This window comes from Oncorhynchus tshawytscha, linkage group LG06 (genome assembly GCF_018296145.1).
Source record: "Oncorhynchus tshawytscha isolate Ot180627B linkage group LG06, Otsh_v2.0, whole genome shotgun sequence".
NCBI classification, from domain to species: domain Eukaryota; kingdom Metazoa; phylum Chordata; class Actinopteri; order Salmoniformes; family Salmonidae; genus Oncorhynchus; species Oncorhynchus tshawytscha.
The window spans coordinates 67490904-67517907 of NC_056434.1; the positions used below are offsets into that span (position 1 = coordinate 67490904).

Sequence of the window (27004 nt, forward strand, 5' to 3'; positions counted from 1 at the left end):
TAAACCCCTACTAGAATATCTAACTTAGTCATATAAACCCCTACTAGAATATCTAACAGTTAGTCATATAACTCCCTACTAGAATATCTAACAGTTAGTCATATAACCCCCTACTAGAATATCTAATTGTTAGTCATATAAACCCCCTACTATAATATCTCAGTTGTTGATATAAACCTTACTAGAATATCTAACAGTTGTTGATATAAACCCTATTAGAATATCTAACAGTGAATCATATAAACCCCCTACTAGAATATCTAACTGTTAGTCATATAAACCCCCTACTAGAATATCTAACAGTTGTTGATATAAACCCCCTACTAGAACATCTAACAGTTAGTCATATAAACCCCCTACTGGAATATCTAACTGTTGTTGATATAAACCCCCTACTAGAATATCTAACAGTTAGTCATATAAACCCTTACTAGAATATCTAACAGTTTGTTATATAAACCCCTACTAGAATATCTAACAGTTATTGAAATAAACCCTACTATAATATCTAACAGTTTGTCATATAAACGCCCTACTAGAATATCTAACAGTTGTTGATATAAACCCCCTACTAGAATATCTAACAGTTAGTCATATAAATCCCCTACTAGAATATCTTGGTTGTTGATATTAACCCCCTACTAGAATATCTAACAGTTAGTCATATAAATCCCCTACTAGAATATCTCGGTTGTTGATATTAACCCCCTACTAGAATATCTAACAGTTAGTCATGTAAACCCCCTACTAGAATATCTAACAGTTAGTCATATAAAACTCACACAAAAAAATCTAAACATGCAGTCATATGTTGTTTGCCTTCCAGACCAATACATCTGTCTCGGGTCTTTCTAACACTGGATTCTGTTACTGTAATTGGAGCTGGAATATATTACAGTCTGGATGGGCCTCACAGTCTAGACAGCCTCATTCCTCCCATGTACACAGTTTGTTAGTGCATGTATGTGTCTGTGTGTGTGTGTGTGTGTGTGTGTGTGTGTGTGTGTGTGATTGTGGGTGTGCGTGTGTGGGAAGGGAGGGAGGTTACCCAAACAGACCTCTCATCAACATTCAGTGACACTCATCTCATAGATAAGTGTGTCTGCTAACCAAACAAATATTAATGAAATCAAATAATGGCTAGAAAATCTGACAGAGGAAAGAAAACGTGTCAAGCTCCCACTTTTCCTCTGCATTATGTTATTGGTAGACGAGCACACACAGCACCAAACCTCACTGCTTCTCTGACAGAGAATATGAGTGTGTAAGAGTATGTGAGAGTGTGTGGGAGGGATCACACCAGCAACTGAAGGGCCTACTTCGAGAGATTTCCCCCTTGAAATTGCCGTAGCAACTGCCCTACTTTCTAGCCATTTTGGGGGCAACCAGCGCACCTATCTAGCGCCCACACCCTCCCCATCCCCCTCTCACACATCCACCAACTAAAAACATCCTTGCCCTGTGTGGGGTTGAGAGCCTCTCCACTAACACTCCTGTTAGAATAACACACTCGCTCCTAAATGCACACGGTGATTGAATAAGAAGTGCCTGTGTTTAGTTTCATATTCAGCTTGTTGGATCATTAGCAAGGGTGCTTGAGGCTAACTACAATTTAGCATAGGATTTACAGTATAATCCAAAACTATGTACATGTGAATTGAATAATGGCACAGCAGTACAAGTAGAGAATAGCACAGTGAGGCTGGTTTGAAGCCAGAGCTTATTTCACAACTTCTGTTATCAAACCCGGGACAAATTGTACCAATCATCGTTGTACTACAGGAGTACTACTACATAAGGCACTCCAAAGCCATTAGGTCTAATAGACACTGGCAGCCAGAGGACAATATGGAGCCATGTCTCCATAACGTCACAACTTGACACAGTGCACGTCAATTAGTCTTGGATTTCAACAAAAACAGCTGGAGCTTAATCTTGATCTACTGTTCTTTCTCCCTATAAACTCTTCTGGACTGGGTGGAGAGATCAGAAACAGATGAGCACCAAAGTTGGAAATAATGTATCTCTTATTATCATGGAGATATAGACCACTGAGTTGGAACTGTCTCAAAAACAGGTACAGTTGGTGAAGCAGGGTATCACTACACACAGTACAAGATATTCCATAATTTCAATGCTATTACGTGTCTCAGGTACTGTAGTTTCTAAAAATATCCACTGGAGAGCAGTATTGCTATTCAGATATTCTCGTTTTTGGCTCCCGAGGGCAAAGATCCAAATTGGTCACACCCATTTAAAGATCTGCAGCTGTGTTGGACTTTCCTCATCAAATGTTCCCAACACTGAAGAGAATACATAGACAAATAAAATGAGCTTGAATTGGATTTCCAAACTTTTGATTTATTGCAGAATACATTGTAGCTGTTGTTTCCAATATTAGTGATAAAACACATTTGACTGGTTACACACAATGCACTGGCAAAATGTAAAAGCATTATATAGTCTGTTTTTTGCCTTTCTTCCTGTTATTTATGTGTGAAGGGTTGTCATATGTGTTTTTGATGTGTATCATGTACTGTATGTCATAAAACCAGCATGCCCTCAGGCTGTCATGACACCAGAAACTAATAACAACAGGTCGTCAGATATTCTTTGAAATACACCTACATTTTATTGGATGACAGTTTGGCTGTGGATACAACACATTTTAGTTAAAATGGTAAGAGCAGGAGACTTGTAACTCAACAGTAGAAAAATCACATGTGTGTCAACCCAAAGATAAACTGAAAAATGTGATTTGTGAAACATTAAGTAAGAATGTCAAATTTGGCAGAATAGTGAAGTCACTTGTTCTACAACAAGCACAGAATCAAGTAGCAGTGAACTTGTATGTCCTGTAATATTTTAAAATCTAGATTAAGAGTTAAGCACTTTCTATTTTGGTATGCAGAAGCTAGCTACAATTATGCTCCTTAATTTCCTATCCACCCATTCAACTCCAGATTCATAAATTACCATATAATTCAACATATTTACTCTCTTTAGCGTGCCAGTTGTCATCTTCTTCTGCATTATAAACTACATACAATGCAAACTTTAGCTAAACATACAATTCTGACATAGCTTTGAGTATACAGTAAAGCAGCTACATACAGCATCTTGTGCATTACAATATACTGGAGGCTGCACAAAATACATGGTATTTATCAAAGTAGAAATACATTAAAGAAACAAAATGATGTATTTTTATTTCCTTCAACTTAGTAGTCATACATTGACGTCCATATAATGGTGGGGATGGGGAATGTGCAGCTAGATTAACATGACATATAGATTAATATGATATTAGTTATTAGGATGGAGAAAGCACTTCAGGGCTTTCCACAGATTGAACAGATCTGCTCTGATAACAGTGGGTGAGATGAGTGATTGGGACATGTACAAACGTTGCCTTCACAGTCAATGGTTCATTTGTCCTTGCATCTGGATTTGAAAAGGCCACACTTTTCTCCACACATGGTGGTGTAACATTATCACCACATCTAAACCTCAAACCTAAAAAAGTGTTGCTAGAAATTGTTTTCTCACCATTCGTAAAGAGTTACTCATGCAAAACGTGCATTGCAGGAGAGTGCCATAGGCAGCATCATAGATCAAAGCTTGTGCACTTTTTCACATCAACAAATCAACGGAGACCAACCTAAATTCAGAGTTTTCCGTGAAGATCTCATTTCGAATCTGAGTTTTAAACCCCTTAGTGTAGGGTTCTCATAGAGGAACACTGAAGAAAGACCATAAACCTTCAAATAAGGTTATCCTGCATTGTCTGCGCTATAACTTGCAAAGCTATTAATTGTATCTTTATTTTTTCATTGAAACAAGGTTATAGAATTTCAAATATCAAGTTGTTTTTATTTTGCTGTTTCCTTCCATCGATACTTGATTTAGGGGATAATACTTCCAGTAGCTGCAGCCTTGAAGCAAATGTAAGAATGGAAGCACAGCACAAAAATGTTTCATGGTTGTGTTAGATCGTGGTAAGGAACAACACCTTGTAATTGCAAGGTGTTATTGCTCTTGTATTACTATTGTTTGGGAGAGAAGGGCAGAGATTTGGAACTGTCACTTTATATTATTTGCAGGGTGGTTGAAGGATAGTTTTGAATGGGCAATTACTGTCGTTAGAAAGAGCCAACAAATATTTACTATCGATTATTTGAATGTAGAATACAGGTTTTCCATAAACCAGAATGCAGGTTTTTCATAAACCAAACCAATTTAAAAAATGTAATCTAAACTAAATACAAATTGACAGTTGCACAGCAAACAAAATGATTTACCCACATGGAAATATCTGTAGCACGTATGCATGAGGCTGCAGATGTAGGATCTTAATTTGAGTCAATTTGTCAAATAATCCAGCAGCAACAGGAAATGTGAATTATTATGTGGATTATAATTAATGGACATTTTTTAGTAGGGTATGATACATTTTAAGTTAGGGCAAATGAAATGTTAAAGTGGAAATTACAAACTTTAGAAGCCTTTTTAAACTTTGAATATACTACAAGTTTGCACTTCCTGCTGTGCAGGAAAATTCTCATCAACAAAAGAGGGATCAAATTAAGATCCTACATCGGTAGTGAAAGAAACGTAATTGCTCTTTCATCAGCGCATGACTCTGTAGACTGCTACTGTGAACCACTAATCATACAATGGGTTAGGGAAGTTCTGTGGAATGGGAAATCTTTGTCCTGTTTGGTTTTGTCACTTGTTTCTTGTCCATGTGTACCTGTCTTACCAATAACAATAAAAACATTTAATAAAAAAATAATTAAAAATGGTTTTCCCAACCCAAAGAAACTCCATGTTCCATAACAATAACCACTCATGTTTTAAGGGCAAAGGTATTCAAGTTTTTTTTCAATCGCAGAGCAACACAGGCAACGTTCACTTTCACTCATTGTCGATGAATATGCCATTCAAATTCTGCCTTGACATGCCATGCATGGCTGGTGAGAATAATGAAATAAGGTGTCTGCGTGAAAGCACACACTCTCTGTTCTAAAGCTGCTAAAATAATAACGCAAAAAATCTGTACAATATTTAAATACTGTATTTACAGAAATAAACATATTTTCAATGTAATCTTTCCTTTTTATGGGCCTGCAATTGTACAGAAATCTCCGGAATATGAAATATTCAAAAAGGAAATTAAGTGGCTTTTTGTCCTCCGTTGAATCATAAGCATAACAAATGAAGGCAACAACAAAGCACAAAGCACATGGCAATGGTTATATTCAAATCAGTTTGCAGGTTCAGCTAGCAGCATTGTCAACTCTGCCACTTTTCACATTCAAGGATATATATTTGGCTGTGGATCAGCGCAACATATTAAACAGTGAGGTGGATTTTTACGTTGTTTGTGAGAAATTAATGTCTTTAGCCTGGTGTCTAAACAGGTGGCTGTTAGTCTCTCTATATTTCCAACACAGATTTGTTCGCAGTACACAATAAACCATTAAACATATATTGTTGACAGGATAGGAGACTGTCTGACTAAATTTGACCAAACATTTTTAAAGCTAATGCACCAAGTTTGTTTTCGTATGGTAATAGAACTCCTTTTTATGACATCTTGGGCCGAACCACAGGAGACGGTAGAGATAAATACAGATTCGAAAGCTACCCTGTTAAGCACGTGTCAAACTTATTCCACGGAGGGACGAGTGTCTGCGGGATTTCGCTCCACCCTTGTACTTGATTGATTAATTAAGGTCACTAGTTAGTAAGGAACTCCCCTCACCTGGTTATCTAGGTCTTAATTGAAAGGAAAAACCCAAAACCTGCACACACTCGGCCCTCCGTGGAATGAGTTCATGGAAGCCCCAGGGGTTTGGTTTTAAATGTCTTAATAATCATAGGAGTTATGAAAAGACGGTCCCATGAGCCAGGGTTGAAGAGGACACTGAGGTTTGTGCAGCATTGTGTCATAGCATGATGTTGTCACTGTAAGAGGAGTACTACAGTATCCACTACAGTATCCATCTACCATGACCTAAAACAGCTACAGCACACTAACTACAGATAACACACAATGAACCTGAAACAAGGCTGCATGTATCAGTAGCAATATCTGCAAGTCTGTGTAAATCTCTAGAGCAGATCACATCAATATAGCCTGCATTTAAGACTAGACACAGTACATACACAGATGGTAGAAAACCTGAGAGCTTGTTTGTTTCTGACCAAGGAGTTAGTTAAAGCAGAAACAAACTAGCACTTATCATGCTACAGGGAATTTGAACAGGCCTAAAGATCAATATACTGCTACAGTATTCTAGCCACTGTCCTCTGGTTCATTGTGTGCTGTGCTGCTGGAGATTTCACTTCCTATGACCTTTTGACCCTCTGGTTCTGTCACGCTATTTACTGAGCGAGGAAATCGATGCTAGCCTTGACAGTACGCGAGGTGGCCACGTCCACCGCCATGGCCCGGATCTCCGTGTCCCCGAACTGCATGTGCGTCTGGATCTCACGGCGTGCGGCGCTGGTTTCCGTACCAGTCACATCCAGCCGCAGCGTGCCGCACTTCCTCACGCCCGGCTCGCTAATGAAGCCCACGCCCTCCTTCTCCGAGCAGTAGATGTGGATGATGATGACCTGCTGGCTGGGCTTGGCGGGCGTGTAGCTGCGCTTCACCGTCTCGCCCAGGGCCACGGACTGGTCGCACACAATGAAGGTGTCGAAGACATCGGTGCACCAGCGCGTGCCGTCCTTCACCAGCATCTTGTCAGGTGGGTGCTTGCCCTCTACGTAGCGGTTGAGGACGCCCACGCCGTAGGTAAGGGGCGAGCGGCGCACCTTGATGACGCTGGGGTCCAGGCCAAAGAGGACGGCCCCCTTGAGGATGGTGAGGCCCACGTCGTGGGGGATGATGATGCGACTGCGGCCATGCAGCATGTTCTGCACCGCCTGCTGCAGCAGCGGCGACTCAGCGAAGCCGCCCACCAGGAACAGGAACTTGATGTCACACACCTCCGGCTTATCAAAGAGGTCAGCTGAAAGGAAGATAGTTATTATTCAACAGGAGTTCTACTCTACAGTATGTGAAGTAAAATGTCAATTTTCTGCAGGCATTAGCAGATGTGTTATGCCATTAGTAACTCCATTAAAAACCTCTTCAACAAACAAGTTGTTTACTCTAGGAATTCAGTAATGTGACCCACTTCTTACTCTCTGTCCAAAACCACTGCATGCATTATTGTAGTAGGTTGGTTTATTCTAGGTGGGAGTACTGGGAAGACTGCTCAATGTACAGTGAGAGGAACACTTAGGGGTACCGTGTGCACTCCCCAAATGACTCTTCGGGATCTCAACTCCCTTGAGCTTGGAATGGGATGGGCATGCTTTCAATTAAGCCTGGGTGGGAAGCTCACGTACTGTATGGAGATGATCCAAACTGAAAACATAATCATGCTTTATTCATCTAGGTCAGTGGAGATATGTCTCTTTTTCAAGACAGCAGCAGGACCAATAGATTAGATTAGCATTAGATAGACTGCAGTATTTCTAAACCTTTGATTTGCGAGTTACAAGGAAGCATTGGGAACCTCAGCCATTTTGATTGTAAGTTCAGAAACCTCAGCTCATAAAAATGGATGACTGACACCATTTCCACACTGAGTCTTTCACTCACGCTGATTTGCCTTTCAGGTTTCAACCCTTGCAGGCAAACACATTGACAGCTTCCTACTGTATAATCATCACAGGCTATATCTCTCAGACACTACAGTACAGTCGTGGCCAAAAGTTTTGAGAATGACACAAATATTAATTTCCACAAAGTTTGCTGCTTCAGGGTCTTTAGATATTTTTGTCAGATGTTACTATGGAATACTGAAGTATAATTACAAGCATTTCATAAGTGTCAAAGGCTTTTATTGGCAATTACATGAGGTTGATGCAAAGAGTCACTATTTGCAGTGTTGACCCTTCTTTTTCAAGACCTCTGCAATCCGCCCTGGCATGCTGTCAATTAACTTCTCGTCCACATTCTGACTGATGGCAGCCCATTCTTGCATAATCAATGCTTGGAGTTTGTCAGAATTTGTGGGGTTTTGTTTGCCCACCCGCCTCTTGAGGATTGACCACAAGTTCTCAATGGGATTAATGTTTGGCGAGTTTCCTGGCCATGGACCCAAAATATTGTGATGTTTTGTTCCCCGAGCCACTTAGTTGTCACTTTTGCCTTATGGCAAGGTGCTCCATCATGCTGGAAAAGGCACTGTTCGTCACCAAATTGTTCCTGGATGGTTGGAAGAAGTTGCTCTCAGAGGATATGTTGGTACCATTCTTTATTCGTGGCTTTGTTCTTAGGCAAAATTGTGAGTGAGCCCCACTCCCTTGGCTGAGAAGCAACCCCACACATGAATGGTCTCAGGATGCTTTACTGTTGGCATGACACAGGACTGATGGTAGCGCTCACCTTGTCTTCTCTGGACAAGCTTTTGTCCTGATGCCCCAAACAATCAGAAAGGGGATTCATCAGAGAAAATTACTTTACTCCAGTCCTCAGCAGTCCAATCCCTGTACCTTTTGCAGAATATCAGTCTGTCCCCAATGTTTTTCCTGGAGAGAAGTGGCTTCTTTGCTGCCCTTCTTGACACCAGGCCATCCTCCAAAAGTCTTCGCCTCAACGTGCGTGAGATGCACTCATACCTGCCTGCTGCCATTCCTGAGCAAGCTCTGTACTGGTGGTGCCCCGATCCCGCAGCTAAATCAACTTTAGGAGACGGTTCTGGCGCTTTCTGGACTTTCTTGGGTGCCCTGAAGCCTTCGTCACAACAATTGAACCGCTCTTCTTGAAGTTCTTGATGATCCGATAAATTGTTGATTTAGGTGAATTCTTATTGGCAGCAATATCCTTGCCTGTGAAGCCCTTTTTGTGCAAAGCAATGATAACGGCACGTGTTTCCTTGCAGGTAACCATGGTTGGCAGAGGAAAAACAATGATTCCAAGCACCACCCTCCTTTTGAAACTTCCAGTCTGTTATTCGAACTCAATCAGCACGACAGAGTGATCTCCAGCCTTGTCCTCGTCAACACTCATATCTGTGTTAACGAGAGAATCACTGACATGATGTCAGCTGGTCCTTTTGTAGAAGGGCTGAAATGCAGTGGAAATGTTTTTTGGGGATTCAGTTCATTTGCATGGCAAAGAGGGACTTTGAAATTAATTGCAATTCATCTGATCACTCTTTATAACATTCTGGAGTATATACAAATTGCCATCATACAAACGGAGGCAGCAGACTTTGTGAAAATGTATTTATATTTGTGTCATTCTCAAAACCTTTGGCCACGACTGTATATGTAGTCCCTCAGTGTTTAACAAAAATGGGGTTTGTATTAGTAAGAGCTGCTACTCACTGAGGTGCTGAATGATGTGGTCTATTGTGGGCTTGAAGAGGGCATTCATGGCATCAGGGTTCATTCTCAGCATGCCCTGGGAGGACCACTTCACAAAATCCACACTGCAGAGACAAGAGAGGAGAGATAAGCATGCCATTATTGACCCTGCTCTGATTACCAGTAGATTGGTAGGCTACTGTAAAAGCACTGATACAATGCACCATGAACCAGTCTTCCTTCTCTGTCAGTACAGTATGTGACCTATGATGTCTTTAGGAAACAAAACCTTTTTTTACAGTCCCCTGAATGGACATAAGGAAATCATTGTGTCTTCCACTACGTTTTACCCCGTGTGCTTGGTATATGATCTATATGGAGATTTAACACAGTGAGCTCTCTATGGAATATATTGGTGACCCGTTTCAGGAAGCTGGGCATATGTCACATGTCCCTACTTCACAGGAGAGACATTTGAACATATGTGTCCTTACTTACTGAGGCTTTTATGAAAGATATGTTAGCCAAGGAGAACTGCAAAAGTGTTGCTACTGCTCTCAACAACATTGCTGCCCTGAATTTCAGTGGGGAAAAGTTGTGTTGGACTACTTTCTGTACACCGTCAGTGTGAACCGGAATGACTTGACACAACAGGCCAAACAACCGTTCATCCATGTATATGGGAAAGAGTCAGATATTATCCATTTCTAATTTAGTCAGAAAGTCGTTTTAATTGGAAGTTAAAGCATACTGTTAGCTAGCTAGCCAATGTTAGTTTGCTGGCTCGCTGTGTTGTAATATTAGTTGTAGCTCAGAAAACCCTTTGCATTGCTAGTTATAGCCTACTGTTTAGCACATAGCCCCATCCATCTCCAGATTCCCATGAGGCCAAGGCTTAAGAGGGTGTGAACGATGCTGAAGGGGTGTCGACAAAGACGAGCTCCCAAGTAGGAAAACATTCAAGGGCCATTTTCTCAGTGTATGATATACCATGTTGTGGCTCTGAGTATCTTCTTTTATCCAGTGTCAAAAAACACAATTTAAAATGTTGCTAAATAAGACCCAAAATGAGCTGGTGGGTTACATTTATGTCTGTAGGAGAACAATGGATAAGTGGTGTCTGCCTCAATACAGTAGCTCAAGTGAGTTTCTTTCATGAGATGAGTGTTTTTTAAATTTTATATATGTACTGTATACTCCTTCCCCTCACTCTGCTCTTGTTGTAACATTTTATTTAAACTTTATTTAACTAGGCAAGTCAGATAAGAACAAATTCTTATTTACGACGGCCTACCCCAGCCAAACCCTAACCTGGATGACGCTGGGCCAATTGTGCACCACCCTATGGGACTTCCAATCATGGCTGGTTGTGATACAGCCTGGAATAGAACCAGGGTCTGTAGTGACACCTCTCGCACTGAGATGCAGTGCCTTAGACGGTTGCGCCACTCGGAAACCCATATAACATATCTTATAGGAGTGTATAGAACACATCTGGTATCGTTTGAGTATTCTCCCAGGTGTTTGTGAGTGTGTGTGCTTGCCAGTGCACACATACACACACTCTTTCACACAAAGGCTTCTCCAGCAGATTGAGACAGACTAAATGATTTACAGTTATGACTGTGAGTCAGAGGGCCCACAGGCCCACTGGAGGCTCAGGTTTCGGGAATCTGAATGTCTTTAAGGGTCCCATGATTTTAATAAGAGATGAAAAACTGTACGCATGCAAGACACGACTGTTAACACCCAGACTACAGGGTGGTATCAAAGTGAGATACTAGTCTAGTGTATGTACAATACACTAGACTAGTGTAAGTAGCTGACTAAGTATTCTCACTCAGGTTCATTCAGGTCAAATTATTTCAGCCAAGACACAAGTCTGAAATGCTTTCTTCCTGCTTACACACTGTAGTATGGACAGTAGTAGTTTTACCCAAATTAATGTTTGGTGCAGTATTGTGCACTTGAATTCATAAAAAAATGACTGAATAACATTCAAATAAAGCTTGCTTACATAAAGACCCTGTATCACTCTGATATCACTCTCTAGTCTGGCTTAGTATAGAGAACCCTGCTGTCTCTTAATGAGCTGACTGAGGTAGTGGAGGGGGAAAGGTGGTGAATTCTGAATTCCCTGGTATATAATGGAAAATATATTGTAATATGTCGCAAGTTGGTCATTACATGTTTCTGTAATAAAAATGAAATCTGTGCAGAGGAAGCTTGTGTGTATTCACATGGATACATGTATACACCAAGTAAACATGCACTGAGTGTACAAAGAATCACTTCCTAATAGTGAGTTTCTTCCTAAGAATGAGCTTAAAAATCATTATTTAACCTGTCTCCTCCCCTTTATCTACACTGAGTTTATTTTTGAGTTTATTTTTACAGGGACAGTGCACATTAATAAACGTTTCTGTAAAAGTACCGGTGTATCCAACCGGCTAATTTTCCAACGCAATCCCTGGGCAGGTTATTAAAAACAATTACAATAACAATACAGACAAAACAATGAGCAGTGAGCACATGCAGAGCAACATAGAACAAGCAACACGTAGCACACAGACAGAGGAACCTAACACGAAAAGCAACAAAACAAAATATATAAAAGCAACAGTGTTTCCACATCTCACAAGCTACAGACAACATGGAAAGCGACAATACACAGTTAGGGATTATGTTCACAAGTCTGATTGGCCTTTAGCCATGTCTTCAAGTTTTTTGTGAAGGTGCGATAGGTGGTGCAGTTGTGTGTCTGATGGAAGTGTGTTCCCGACATGGGAAGCTCTCACAGAGAAAGCAGATTGACTAAAGGTGCTCTTCCTTAACGGAACTATTCAGTCACCTCTCATGGCAGACCTTGTGGATCTGCTGCCATGGGTTTGGGTTTTCTGTTTAACAAAAGTACTAAGTGGAGGGAGAGCCAGGCCATTTAGGATCTTGAATACGAGACATGAGTAGGTGTATTCCACAAGATTTTCCCAACTCAGGAGCTCATGCTTTCTGAGGATATAACAGTGATGATGACTATTGGGCTTCCTATCGAGCACTTTGAGAGCCTGTTTGCAGACAGACTGAATGGGTTTTAATGTTGTACAGCAAGCTTGGGCCCAACTGGTCAAGTAGTATGTTAAGTGGGGGAGAAGTACAGTTTTGCTACCTCTGTAATCAAACATTTCATAGGAATTGGAAATTAGCTTGGTTGAATATGGTTATTTGAGTTACCTTTTTGACCTGCTTCCGGCTGTTGAAGTGGATTTAGCACATGACATCAGTCTATGTCATGGAAAGAGCAGGTGTTCCTATTTTTTGTACCCTCAGTGTATATTACATCTGACAGCTAGGACATATCATTCAGACACATGCTTGGGTAATAGGGTATTCACTCAATAGGGAGTTGATTGAGCTCTAGACTTTCGGTGTGCGCGGTATCCTGTACCAGTCCTCTAACCCTTCTCCCTAATCACACACACACTCACTTGCTCTTGCGCAGGGCGTGTTCCACACTGTGACCTCTGAACTTCTTGTAGTAGTCAATGAAGGAGAAGGGCAGGTTGATGTTCAGGGGGTTGGTCCTGTCCGGGGCCGCCGCCCGTTTCCTGGACTCAAACGCGATCATCAGATCCACCCAGGCAGCCGGCCGCTTAATCTTAAACTGGTCGATGAAGTCGGGCCCGAAGATCTTACACAGGAGCTTCTCAAACTCATAGTCAATACCAATGGAGCCATAAGGACCGCCTGAGAAGGCGAAAATGAGTGTCGGTCAATAACAGCTCAAATGACTCAAGAGTCCATAGAACTCATAGAGTTGGTTGCATGGACCCTGATTAAGCCTACCGCTACACTTCTGCTATGAAAGTATTTTTTAGTCTAGGGCTCCAAGCATCCACCCCACAATGCAATATAACAGCCAGAATAATGTGATTGTTGTTGTGTTGAGGACACTGCCTAGATCCATCTCAGTGTAACATGCATACAGCAAGAGCTGCTATATGAGCATTGAGCAGTCTCTGTACCTGAGGCCTTATAGAGCTCTTTGAGATGTCCCTCGGGGAGCTGTATCTGATGGACCGTGAGGTCAACCGTTCCACCACCACAGTCAACCACCACATAGCGGTCACCTGGCGACACGGAGCGAGAGAAATGTCATTGGGGGACAAGGGGCAGAAGACTATAGTGGTAGCCAATAGCGCCTCTGAAGCATGACTTCTAACATTTTCCTCTAAAATCAGCTTCTGTTTTTGGGACACACTCAGAGGATGTTGAACACGAGTAGTCATGATACTGTCAAGCCCTAAAATCCCAAGTGGGTAGTAGCGACCTAGATACAGTGTAGCTACTATACTGTATCAGGGGCATGGCGGAGGGAGATAGAGGACAAACCAATTGCTATACTGGATTACAGTCCTTTCATACAGTGAATAACTTATATTATCACCATGCCCACACTGTCACAGTGGTCAGTAATCACTATGTGGTCATTTAAACCAGTGATTCCCAACATTATTTGCTTACTGTAGCACCAACTGAATTTTGCTCTGCCTGGAGTACCCCTGAAGTACCCCTTCATGTGCATTTTACCAGTAAACATATGGTCTCATAAGTCTTATAAGTACCCCCTGTGGATAGGCCAAGTACCCCCAGGTGTCCAAGTACCCCTGGTTGGGAACCACTGATGTAAACAACCATATGATCCCTGACATGTCAACATCCAGCCAAACCTACAGGAAGCATTTGATTAGTAGAGAAAAGTAACCGATTAGACCGTAAAAGCATGAGGTTATAAGCAAAAACTAGAAAGACATTAAGTAGAGAAGATCTTCCCACTCAATAGGCATGTCGTTGTCATTTAGGGTAGTGAATAACCAGCACAATGCATGATCAGCAGTATAAGAAACAGCAAGAGCAAATAATGTAGAGAGAGAAACCGAAGCGTAAAAGAGAGAAAGAGACTCTACCTTCTTCCAGCTCCGACCAAAGCTCCCCTATGACATTTTCCACCAAAAAGGTGCGGCTCTGCCGTTTGCTCCGGACAGGCTCCTTGGCTGGTTATTGACAGAGAGAGAATGACCGAGTGTGAGAAGGGTGAAAGCGCTTCGGTGAAGCTGTGTGGGTCATACAATGTAAGTCAAGCAACAGGATGATAGGGTTACATGATGTCTAGATGTGAAGTCAGCGATAGAACTCTAGACTATGGCTTCACCGCAGGTACCCATCTCAGAGATTCTGGGTTGACAGTTTCTAGTGTTTCAATTCATGTACTCATATTGAAACTGTGCTTTATCAGTGTGTCGCTGATGAAATAGTATTCCTACACAGGGAAAAAATGTGTTAGTTGCAAAGGGATGAAAGAACAAGGACATTTTACACTCAATGTTCAAAACTGGAGAATGCTCTTATGATCAGTACTTATGGGCTAATGATGGGATTAATCACATACGGACCTTGTAATCACTGGCTGAAAACACAAAGAGACAGTAGTACTAGCATGACCACAGCGATCAAGACGTCAGAAGGACATTTCCTTCAACAGTTGGGAAGCACAAAGAGGAAAGAGGAATTTTCTACTCCTATTAGCTCTCAGGAAGGCGTGAGAGTGGGGTCGATCTATGGCAGCATTACCTCTTCCATCAACATGTCAAAACACAGACAACAAAATGAAGGAATAAACTTCCAGGAACGCTGTGAGAATGTTGTGAGTTAGTGATGGTGGAAGCTGCTCGAGTAGAGGGGCAGCCATTATGGGAAAGATCATGTAAGGAGGAAACAGCAGCAGCTGGACAGAGAGTACACTTCTCTTCCAACACAATAAAGAGTTGTAACATCCTGTTGGAAACCCCAGCATTAGACTTGGGGATATTGACTTGCACCCTCTTCTTTTTTTCCGACCTCTCTCTGACCTCTGCATTACTACTGGAGGCAAGGCGCTAGGCCTACAAACAATCTGACTATTCATCACAGGGTTAATTTCAAACCAACTTAATATTCCATAATTATTATTAGTAAAAGATATATCCGTTGGATGGCGCTACATTGACCTCACTAGTTCTGAAATCCTGTATATGGCCTTGGGACACATTGAGCACCATTTTGGACAACAAACTAAGCATTTTACAGGAATGTAGAGATATACAGGAAACATAGAAACTCTGCTAGTCGTACAGTATGTGTTCATAAGCTGACCAGACACAGCCTGAAACTGGCCATTACAGAGTCTATAAAGGAAAAACATAGGAACACATCTGCTCCAAAGAGACAGCAATAGCCTTCAGCTGTGTTACAGCATGCAGTTAGTGTTGTAAACCATGATGGAGGCAGTGACCATTCCGTCAATGCAATGATCTTCATCCAAGAACCGCAAGGCAACAAGTGCCCAGCTAAAGAGCGAATACTGTTTTCTTATTGTTGCACTGAGTATTCAGAATCAACAATAATTGTCTATACAGTACAGTAAATCATCTCTCATCTCAGTTCTTATTAAAGACAGTATACCATGTACACTGTTGTCTTACAGCGTTTCCTCTACTGAATGTGTGGGTGAATCCTATTGAATTCAAACTAAAGCTGCAGTACTACTATAACAAGTGAATCACATTCAGGGAATATGTTAGACAGATGGTAGAAATGATTTGTTTGTCATAAAATACATGGCATTCAAGGACTGGAGCATATAGTTTTGAATTGACACCTTGGATAAATGTCAGGCTCTCACCAGGGTCACAGACAACTGGAAGAATGGATTCAATCAGGGGCGTCATGAACCCCAAAAATGTAGCTGTCTGTATTCTCCTGACTGGAGGTTATTTTTCTTTTTTAAAGGACAGGTGGTTATTTTTTTCTCTGCACCTCTGCTAAAATCTGGGTAAAGGACTGAAAGGATTGGGAGTCTTATTCAGTACGTTTCGTAATTACTTGCTTTTTTTGTGTGCATGCCAGCTAAGACTCGATGGATAGCCTGAAATGTAGTAGTTATGAGGTTGAGAGACTGGGAATGTATCCAGGCTAAAGACAACTTCATAAAATTGCTAGGTGGCTAGTAGTATTACAGAGAAAGAAAGAAAAAGAAGAAAATAATATTGTTCATTTTTAAACAGGACAAATCTGAGGGGGCACGTGCCCCTGTGACGTCAATTGAACCAACATAGGTGTAATACACATTCTCCCTGCTGATGAGCTGCTGAACTAAAAGAAAGGGGAGATGAATAATTGCCATGCATGCACGTGAATGCTACTGTGAGTGGCATTCAGTCATATCCCCAGTCAATAGCGTATAGATAGGACTGAAGGTCACCGAGCTTCTAAATCTCTGGTTTAGATCATCTGTGGAGAACAAAAACTCTTTCCCGAAACAAAAAAGAGTGATGAGTGAGAGAGAGGAAAGGCTTGAGGGAGTCATTTGCTATTGCTGATTCGCATGCTGTCAAATTAGGGGTCACAGGGTGGGATTTACCCTGGGTCATCCCTGCCCCCACGTTCTCATTGGGGCTGAAACCATTCTGGGTGGTCTTGGTGCCAATGTCAATCATCTGGTGGAGGCGGAGCTTGCGGCAGTAGATGGAGGCTGCCTCAGGCTCAAGGGCGATGATCAGCTGCTCTGGGGTGTCACGGGGAACCAGACCAGCCTAGAGGAAAGCAGAGCACAGACAGGAAATACAGGACATCTGCTTTTTCCTTAACAGGATCCGAATAAAACTAGCATTGTGAATAACTGTCCTAGTAAGTTGCTGTGGTCAACCCTCATTGCTAAGTATTCAGGGTATGCTAAGGGTTCAAGATACCTCCAAATAGGAAGTAAGACAATATGGCCATAAGTACTCAAATAATTAATTTTGTAAAAGCAAATATACTGTCTATATACACTTATACAATACTGTGTAAATACCATCTATAGCTGGAACCATTTAACACAACCATAATTAATATAAAACAATCTAGTTCACTACTAAAGGATAAATAGCTTTTAGGAAAGTATGGGGATCTGGACAAGCCACAAATTTGAACAGGAAAATACTAAATCATACGATCCTAACATAAGAGGAATTTCCAAAAGCTATTACATTTCCTCAAGCAACCACTGATTTTGCAGCATTCGAACATCAGAAACAAATGAGACCTATCGATCAACAGAACAATGGAGACCTATCGATCAACAGAACAATGGAGACCTATCGATCAACAGAACAATGGAGACCTATCGATCAACAGAACAATGGAGACCTATCGATCAACAGAACAATGGAGGCCTATCGATCAACAGAACAATGGAGGCCTATCGATCAACAGAACAATGGAGACCTATCGAACAACAGAGAATGTGGACCTATCGATCAACAGAACAATGGAGACCTATCGATCAACAGAACAATGGAGACCTATCGAACAGTAGAACAATGGAGACCTAGCAGTCAACAGAACAATGGAGACCTATCGATCAACAGAACAATGGATACCTATCGATCAACAGAACAATAGAGACCTATCAAACAACAGACCTATCGATTAACAGAACAATGGAGACCTATCGAACAACAGAGACCTATCGATCAACAGAACAATGGAGACCTATCGATCAACAGAACAATGGAAACCTATCGATCAACAGAACAATGGAAACCAATCAATGAACACATGCTGTGCAGGCTGGTTTGTGTTTCTATCCACAATACACACAGAAAAAGACAGACTACGTATAAAATCTGAGCATTGCATCACATCCCTCCGCTCTGTGAGATCTGCATGTTGTGGTGAAGGAGCGGAGGAGAGGGAGGAGGAAAGTTGAAGAGGGAGGAGCGGGTAAGGGAGAGGTGTGCCTGCTTCCCCCAGTGCCAATAATAGATTATAAAGCCAGAGGATGCTGAGTCACTGCAGATACGCAGCCTCCCCCACCACCACTGCCATCCCCCCGAACATCCTCCCCCTCTTACTGTACCTCAATCCCCACTGCAGATATCAAGTGGTCAAGCCATCTAAAAAGCCTCTCTCCTTTCCATCTCACATCTCTCCTTCGCCATCTCCATCTTTCTCTCCCTCCTCCCTCTCTCTCCCCCTCCCTTCTCCCTCTCTCTCCCCCTCCCTTCTCCCTCTCTCTCCCCAGCCCTTCTCCCTCTCTCTCCCCCCCCTCCCTTCTCCCCCTCCCTTCTCCCTCTCTCTCCACAGCCCTTCTCCCTCTCTCTCCCCAGCCCTTCTCCCTCTCTCTCCCCAGCCCTTCTCCCTCTCTCTCCCCCTCCCTTCTCCCTCTCTCTCCCCAGCCCTTCTCCCTCTCTCTCCCCCTCCCTCTCTCCCCCTCTCCCCCTCCCTTCTCCCTCTCTCTCCCCAGCCCTTCTCCCTCTCTCTCCCCCCTCCCTTCTCCCTCTCTCTCCCCAGTCCATCTTCTTTGTTCACTGCAGAGGGGAGGGTGGTGTCTCTATCCGGTGCTGCAGCCTCAGACAGACTGACACACCCATTCCACTGGGCTCAGACGTCATTTCAATGTCTAGTTCTGATTTACATTTGCACATTTGAGTCCACTAACGTAAATTCAATGTGAAATCACCAAAACATGTCACCATGTCATTGGACTTAGGTTAGAAGTTGGGTTTAAAAAAAATACCAAAGTCATTTAGCAGATGCTCTTATCCAGTGAGTGCATACATTTTCCCTTACGTTGATGACTTTTTGCAAATCCAATCAGTTTTCCAAGTTGTTTTAACGTCATCAAGGGGGGGGTGACAAACAACCCTGCTTGTGTCACTATGCTGTGATGCTGTGAGCTGGCATGTCTGTATCGAGGAATAGTATACACTGGAGTTTCACTATACTGTCTAATGATCTGTAGTACCAAGCGATTTGTCATAATATTTATTCTCACAGTCTATTGAGAATTCTCACAATAGCCACTTCATTCTCTTCCTCTATTCTCATCCTCAGTATGCACCAACTTGATCCCTTGTCCCACTATCCTATCCTCATATTATCTCTCTCTCTTGGGACGACTCATAGTGATGAAGTAATCCCTTTCCCTGTTGGCTCCCTCCAGCTCTCCTCCCTCTCCTCTATCGCAGTCGTGGACCAGTCTGTCTGCCCCCATGCAGGAGAGAGGGAGGAGGGTGGTCTGCCCCCATGCAGGAGAGAGGGTGGTCTGTCCCCATGCAGGAGAGAGGGAGGAGTGTGGTCTGCCCCCATGCAGGAGATAAGGAGGAGGGTGGTCTGCCACTGCAGCCCAAGAGCAGTTCCCCACCTCTCTCCTATCTGCAATACATCACAGCAGCGACAAAGCTAGTCATGCCCCGTCATCACTTTCTCTCCCAAGTACCTGCAGTACCTTTGTCAAACGACAGATGGCTTTCATGTTAAGAGCTAGTGGTGAGACTATGCGGGAGCATCATTTACCCTGAGGGGTATAGATGGTTTGATCTGCAACAACATTGTCGTTTGAAATGTTGAGAGCAGCATACGGCAGACAGACAGTTTTTCGAATTAAATATTTGACTGTGTGTCTGTGTGTGTATATGCATGAGCGTACGTGCCTCTCTGTGTGATTGCATGCGAGTGAACATGGGCGTGTGTTGATTGACAGGGGCCCACCCACCTTGTAGGCTGCCTCCCTCATGAACTGCTTGGCTGGCATTTTCCAGATGGCTGGCACTGTGATGACCCATCTGATGTTTGTGTTGTCAAACTCTGCACCCGCCTGGTCACTTAACTCCTGCACGGGATCAAATTAAACATGATATCTGTTTTCCCTGACACACCATAACATCAGCACTATCACTGAGTATTAAGAGCTATTTCTAATTCATAACAGATACATGTATTCAATATACACTGAGTGTACAAAACATGAGCTAAGCTATGATCCCTTATTGATGTCACTTGTCAAATCAGCTTCAATCAGTGTAGATGAAGGGGAGGAGCAGGTTAAAGAAGGATTTCTAAGCCTTGAGACAATTGAGACATGGTGTATGTGTGCCATTCAGAGGGTGAATGGGCAAGACAAAATATTGAATTTCCTTTGAACGTGGTATGGTAGTAGGTGCCAGGTGCCCCGGTTTGAGTGTGTCAAGAACTGCAACACTGCTGGGTTTCTCATGCTCAACAGTTTCCCAGTTTGCATCAAGACTGGTCCACCACCCAAAGTACATACAGCCAACACAACTGTGGGAAGCATTGGTATCAACATGGGCCAGCATCACTGTGGAACACTTTCGACACATTGTAGAGTCCATGCCCTGATTAATTGAGGTTGTTCTGAGGGCAAAAGTGGGTGCAACTCAATATTAGGAAGGTGTTCCTAATGTTTTGTACACTCAGTGTATTGTTTTGCATAAAATATATACCGTGCAGTAGAACCTGTTAATACTTTACCTTAAGTGCTTGTTCCTTGAAGAACGCCAGAGCATATGCAAAAATATCAATAGCTTTTACTCGCTTCCCATTGGCTGCATGGAGTTCTGTGTCTATGGAGAGATTCTGATTGGGGGAAAGAAACGATGACAGAGAAAACAAAAGTTCCATGTTATCGTAATATTTTAATTGAAACACCAAATAGACATCTACTGATAAACACTAAGACAGATTGAGCCAACATACTTGAATAGCCTTATCCAAATCATGTCCATTCATAATTCTATGGTGAAATATGTGCAATAACACTAGCCTGAGCCAACAGTTACTGGCTGTGTTACCTCCTACTTTGCACAAAACACAGAACTTCAAGAGCTTGCTGCAAAGTCATCTCAGGGCAGCCAAGCTGCCAGCCCTGCACAAGGGCAGACAGTAATAAGGGAAGTGTGTGTGTGTGTGTGTGTGTGTGTGTGTGTGTGTGTGTGTGTGTGTGTGTGTGTGTGTGTGTGTGTGTGTGTGTGTGTGTGTGTGTGTGTGTGTGTGTGTGTGTGTGTGTGTGTGTGTGTGTGTGTGTGCATGTATGTATGTCTTTACCGCAGTGGTGTGGAGTTTCATTTTGAACTTCTCCAGGTAGAGCCAGTGCTTGGACTCGGTTGGATCCAGGTCATGGTAAAAGTCACGTGCTGCGTAGCCAAAACTATGGAACTTCCTGTCCGGGGTCAGGAGGATGGTGGTAGGCGTCTTCTGATTGGATACTCCGGGGTCGCCGCCCTCCCAGCGTCTAGGAAAGACCACAAAACATTTAAACCAATGAATAACTGAGTTATGACAGCTAATTGGTCAATTTTTTACAAAGAGCATATTTCAGCATCTTGTGCTTTATTAGGGGGACATTCTCCAATTTGGTTGTGGGTGGGCCTCTATCTTTCATCTATTTACTTTTTATCTTAGTTTCATCTATCTTTAATCTGTTGAAACCACCAGACAGTTCCCTGCAGTGCATTTTCTCTATTTGTGTCAAATGGCTCAATATGTCTGAATAAGGCAGAATGCATTTAAAAGCATTAATGTATCCTGTCGACATTACAACCTGAACAAAAATGTCTGCAGACAACAGACACATCTAAGGTCAATTACACAAACTAAAGTAGTGTGTCCTCATCAGTCCCTCGTTGTCAGTCATTAATGGCTTTCTGAACCTCAAGTCAAATCAAATCCAATTTTATTTGTCACATGCTTCATAAACAACAGGTGTGGACGAACAGTGAAATCCTTACTTACAGGCCCTTACCAACAATGCAGAGAGAAAGAAAAGAGATAAATAATACAAAAGCAATAACACATAATAATAAAAGTAATAATAAATACACAATGAGTAGTGATAACTTGACTATATACACGGGATACCAGTGCTGAGTCGAGGGGTACGAGGTAATTGAGGTAGATATGTACATATAACTGGAAATAAAGTGACGAGGCAACAGGATAGATAATAAACAGTAGCAGATAGTTAAATAGTTAACCAAAAAGCTACCCGGACTAACTATTTATCAGTCTTATGGCTTGCAGGTAGAAGCTGTTCAGGGTCCTTTTGGTTCCAGACTTGGTGCCGTGTGGTATGACAGGAAGCTCAGCCCCAGTTATGTACTGGGCCGTACACACTACCCTCTGTAGTGCCTTATGCCAAGCAGTTGCCATACCAAGCGGTGATGCAGCCAGTCAAGATGCTCTCAATGGTGCAGCTGTATAATTTTTTGAGGATCTGAGAGCCCATGCCAAATCTTTACAGAATCCTGAATGGGAAGAGGTGTTATCGTGCCCTCTTCACGATTGTGTTGGTGTGTGTGGACCATGATAGATCCTTAGTGATGTGAACACAGAGGAACTTGAATCTCTCAACCCGCTCCACTACAGCCCTGTCAATGTGGATGGGGGCGTGCTCGGTCCTCAGTTTCCTGTAGTCCACAATCAGCTCCTTTGCCTTGCTGACATTGAGGGAGAGGTTGTTGTCCTGGCACCACACTGCTAGGTCTCTGACCTCTTCCCTATAGGCTGTCTCATCGTCATTGGTGATCAGGCTTACTACCGTTGAGTCTGAGTTGTGCGTGACCACGCAGTCGTGGGTGAACAGGGAGAACCGGAAGCAACTAAGCAGGCGCCCCTGAGGGGCCCCCGTGTTGAGGGTCAGCGTGACAGATGTGTTGTTGTCTACTCTCACCACCTGGGTGCGGTCGGTCAAGAAGTCCAGGATCCAGTTGCAGAAGGAGGTGTTCAGTCCCAGGGTCCTTAGCTTAGTAATGAGCTTAGTTAGAGTGATGAGTTGAACACTGAGCTGTACTCAATTAATAACATTCTCACATAGGTGTTCCTCTTGTCCAGGTGGGAGAGGGCAGTGTGTAGTGCAATAGAGATTGCGTCATCTGTGGATCAGTTGGGGGGGTATGCAATTTGGAGTGGGTCTAGGGTGTCTGGGATGATGGTGTTGATGTGAGTTATGACTAGCCATTCAAAGCATTTCATGGCTACAAATGTGAGTGCTACGGGGTGATAGTCATTTAGACAGGTTACCTTGGCGTTCTTGGGCACAGGGACAATGATGGTCTACTTGAAACGTAGGTATTACAGACTGGGTCAGGGAGAGGTTGAAAATGTCAGGGAAAAGACACTTGCCAGCTGGTCAGCGCATGCTCGGAGTACGCGTCCTGGTAATCCGTCTGGTCCTGCGGCCTTGTGAATGTTAATCTGTTTAAAGGTCTTACTCACATCAGCTACAGAGTGCGTGATCACAAAGTCATCTGGAACAGCTGGTGCGCTCATGCATGATTCAGTGTTGTTTACCTTGAAGCAAGCATAGAAGTCATTTAGCTCATCTGGTAGGGTCACGTCACTGGGCAGCTTGCGTGTGGGTTTCCCTTTGTAACCCATGACAGTTTGAAAGCCCTGCCACATCCGACGAGTTTCCAATCCGACTTAGTAGGGTTCAGGGTTCCTCTATTGATGCTTTGCCTGGATTTCTTATAAATTTACAGATTAGTGTCCTGCTTCTTGAAAGAGGTAGCTCTAGCCTTTAGTTCAGTGTGGATGTTGCCTGTAATCCATGGCTTCTGGTTGGGATATGTACTTACGGTCACTGTGTGGACGACGTCAATTGATGCACTTATTAATGAAGCTGGTGACTGATGTAGTAAACTTCTCAATGCCATCGGATGAATCCCGGAACATATTCCAGTCTATGCTAGTGAAACAGTCCTGTAACTTAGCATCCACTTCACCGGACCACTTCCGTATTGAGCGAGTCACTGGTACTTCCTGTTTGAGCTTTTGTTTTTATGCAGGAATCAGGAGGATAGAGTTATGGTCAGATTTGCCAAATGGAGGCCGAGGAAGAGCTTTGTATGCATTTCTGTGTGTAGAGTAAAGGAGATGTAGAGTTTCTTCGCTTCTAGATGCACATGCTGGTAGAAATTAGGTAAAATGGATTTCAGTTTTCCTGCATTAAAATCACCGCCCAGTAGGATGAGCATTTTCTTGTTTGCTCATTGCCCTATACAGCTCGTTCAGTGCGGTCTTAGTGACAGCATCAGTTTGTGGTGGTAAATAGACAGATACAAAAAAATATAGATGAAACTCTCTTGGTATGGTCTGCAGTTTATGAGGTATTCTAACTCAAGCGAGCAGAACCTCGAGACTTCCCTAATATTAGAGATTGCGCACCAGCTATTGTTAACAAAAACCCTCTTAGGCTTCACTTCCCCCTATCTAAGATACCTACTGCAGCCCTCATCCTCAAAATACAACATCCGTTCTGCCAGTCACATTCTGTTAAAGGTCCCCAAAGCACACACGTCCTGGGTCGCTCCCAGTCTCCGCAGGAGGCCTTTTGCCTTCTAGTAGGTCGTCATTGTAAATAAGAATTTGTTCTTAACTGATTTGCCTAGTTAAATAAAAGGTTCAATTAAAAATAAAAAATGAATAAAAACAAAGAGACACAACATGACCGACACACTAATTGTGCTACACTAGCTCTGGATAAACTAAGGATTAGTTACTATAATTAGTTTGGTTCCCTTGAAGATGAGAATATGTTTGCTAAGTGCCCTGATGAGATTATTGGTCAGTCTCACTGGGGGATAAGCCTGCTGTGAGGGACTAATTTGGAAGATTTGGGGGAAACCACTGGATGCTTACTGCTAATCTAAATTAAGAATCTTTTTTTTTTTTAATTCACTTTTATTTATTCAGGGTAGCCAAATTGAGACCAGGGACGCATTCCCAATGGTGCCCTGAGTACACATTTGTTTCTCACAAACTTTAACATTAGAAATATGACTTGATATGGCTCTTTTTTGCACAATCTGTGTTTATCATTCAACAGCCCTTTATCATCATTGTCATTGTCATCATCATGCTGGATGGTATGTCCACAGCTCTATAGACGGAGTATGGTATGTCCACAGCCCTATAGACGGAGTATGGTATGTCCACAGCTCTATAGACGGAGTATGGTATGTCCACAGCCCTATAGACGGAGTATGGTATGTCCACAGCCCTATAGACGGAGTATAGTATGTCCACAGCCCTATAGACTCCACAGCCCTAGTATGGTATGTCCACACGGAGTATGGTATGTCCACAGCCCTATAGACGGAGTATGGTATGTCCACAGCCTATAGACGGAGTATGGTATGTCCACAGCCCTATAGACTGAGTATGGTATGTCCACAGCCCTATAGATGAGTATGGTATGTCCACAGCCCTATAGACTGAGTATGGTATGTCCACAGCCCTATAGACGGAGTATGGTATGTCCACAGCCCTATAGACGGAGTATGGTATGTCCACTTAATAGATGGATAATAGAGGGATAATTCTACTCCTAATCACATCACAGCATGATCACACTATATAACTCACCAATCTTTTTTAATGATCTATGTTTGGTTAAAACATATACCCTAATTAACATGATCATTTGACACAATCAAAAAATCTAAACCTGTAGCCTATTTATTCAAAACTCATAGTCGTTGTAACTGTCACATTGAGGCTAACTGACAATGTGACAGTAAGTCGTCGTAACAGAACTTAAAACATGGTTGTGATTCAAACTGTCGATGAATGCAAATAGCTCCCCAGTATGGCTAAACTGGTTAACATGTAAGAACATGACGGGTTGAAAAATAGCTAGCCTACTGTATAACACGACCGTAGATGGAATGGAATATGCCTCACGGAACATAAAGGAGTGAAGGTCTGTAAATGATGCATTTCTTTTCACTGTGCGTAGTCTGTAAGACAGGCATTTAGTGCAGTGGGAGGCCAGACAAGCTTATATTCAGACCTCTGACAATCACCAACTAAAAGCCTTAATGCACGGTAGCCTACATACTACTAAAAGGGTGGCTTACTGCAAAATGTAGCAAGAACAGAAATTATATCTAAAAAAATATACACACAATAAAAAATATTGTCAGAGTGTTGGCAATTTCCAGAGGAACTGGCAGCCATGGCCGAATAGCGGTTTTCATCTCAGGTTGGGCTTCTATCGGCAATGAGATTCCTGCTCCATTGTGAGGGCCAGCAACAGTGAGGACAGGGAAGGAATGCTAATGTCTATGTCATAGAGATGCAACTGGCTAATGCTCACTATCAATACAGCAATGCATTCCTCTTCTATTCAAAGAGGTGTTCTACACTGAAATCTCTATCATAAGAGAACTAAAACATTAAAGCAGCCCAAAACAGTTCCCTCGGGGTATGGGCAAACTTTACAGATCCATTCGGAGGGCTTATTATTGTTTCTGTAAGGATTTAGAGAGCAGATGGTTCAATCCAAAGTAAATCATCTTGGGGCTCCGGCTGTTTTCACTGCAAGGTCTGGCAGCACCAGTAAAAATATCTTACTAAACTGTTACCTGATGTCTGGAGTTAATGACCCATGACAGGAGAGGTTTCCCCAATAGACAATTCTCCCAGTCTGTGTCTCATCACCCTAAGGATGTGACATTAATAATATTCCATTTTATCTAGCACTCCTACAAAACAACTTCATTCTCAGAAAAATGTCCAAGACACAGAAAGATTTGTGTTATTAAGCACATAATTGCTACATTTCAGTGTAGGGGCTAATATAACTGTTCTACCTAGTAGTCTAACCGCCAAACATTTTTTTTTTTTTACTATTACAGAATTTACGAGTTTCACCTTTGACAGATTTTCTGATGTTACAAAGTGTTACCCATTTTCTGTTGAAATTTTGCAAGAGGGAAAATGCAGATTATGGTCGAAAGTCATGCATAAAACT

General features: G+C 42.5%; 1 protein-coding gene across 1 annotated transcript in view; it reads right to left on the reverse strand.

Annotated features, from left to right (window-relative positions):
* Positions 1-2346: 2346 nt before the first annotated feature.
* Positions 2347-27004, reverse strand: part of LOC112252952 (heat shock 70 kDa protein 12A) — a 51716-nt gene continuing 27058 nt past the window's right edge. Inside the window, exons 4-12 of the mRNA XM_024424705.2 lie at positions 21295-21481; positions 20722-20826; positions 19946-20062; positions 16829-17000; positions 14337-14423; positions 13395-13499; positions 12858-13116; positions 9394-9497; positions 2347-7022 (exon numbers count right to left, since the gene is read on the reverse strand). Coding sequence (XP_024280473.1) covers positions 6391-7022; positions 9394-9497; positions 12858-13116; positions 13395-13499; positions 14337-14423; positions 16829-17000; positions 19946-20062; positions 20722-20826; positions 21295-21481 — 1768 coding nt within the window. The 3' untranslated portion in view covers positions 2347-6390. The remainder of the gene's footprint in view (positions 7023-9393; positions 9498-12857; positions 13117-13394; positions 13500-14336; positions 14424-16828; positions 17001-19945; positions 20063-20721; positions 20827-21294; positions 21482-27004) is intronic.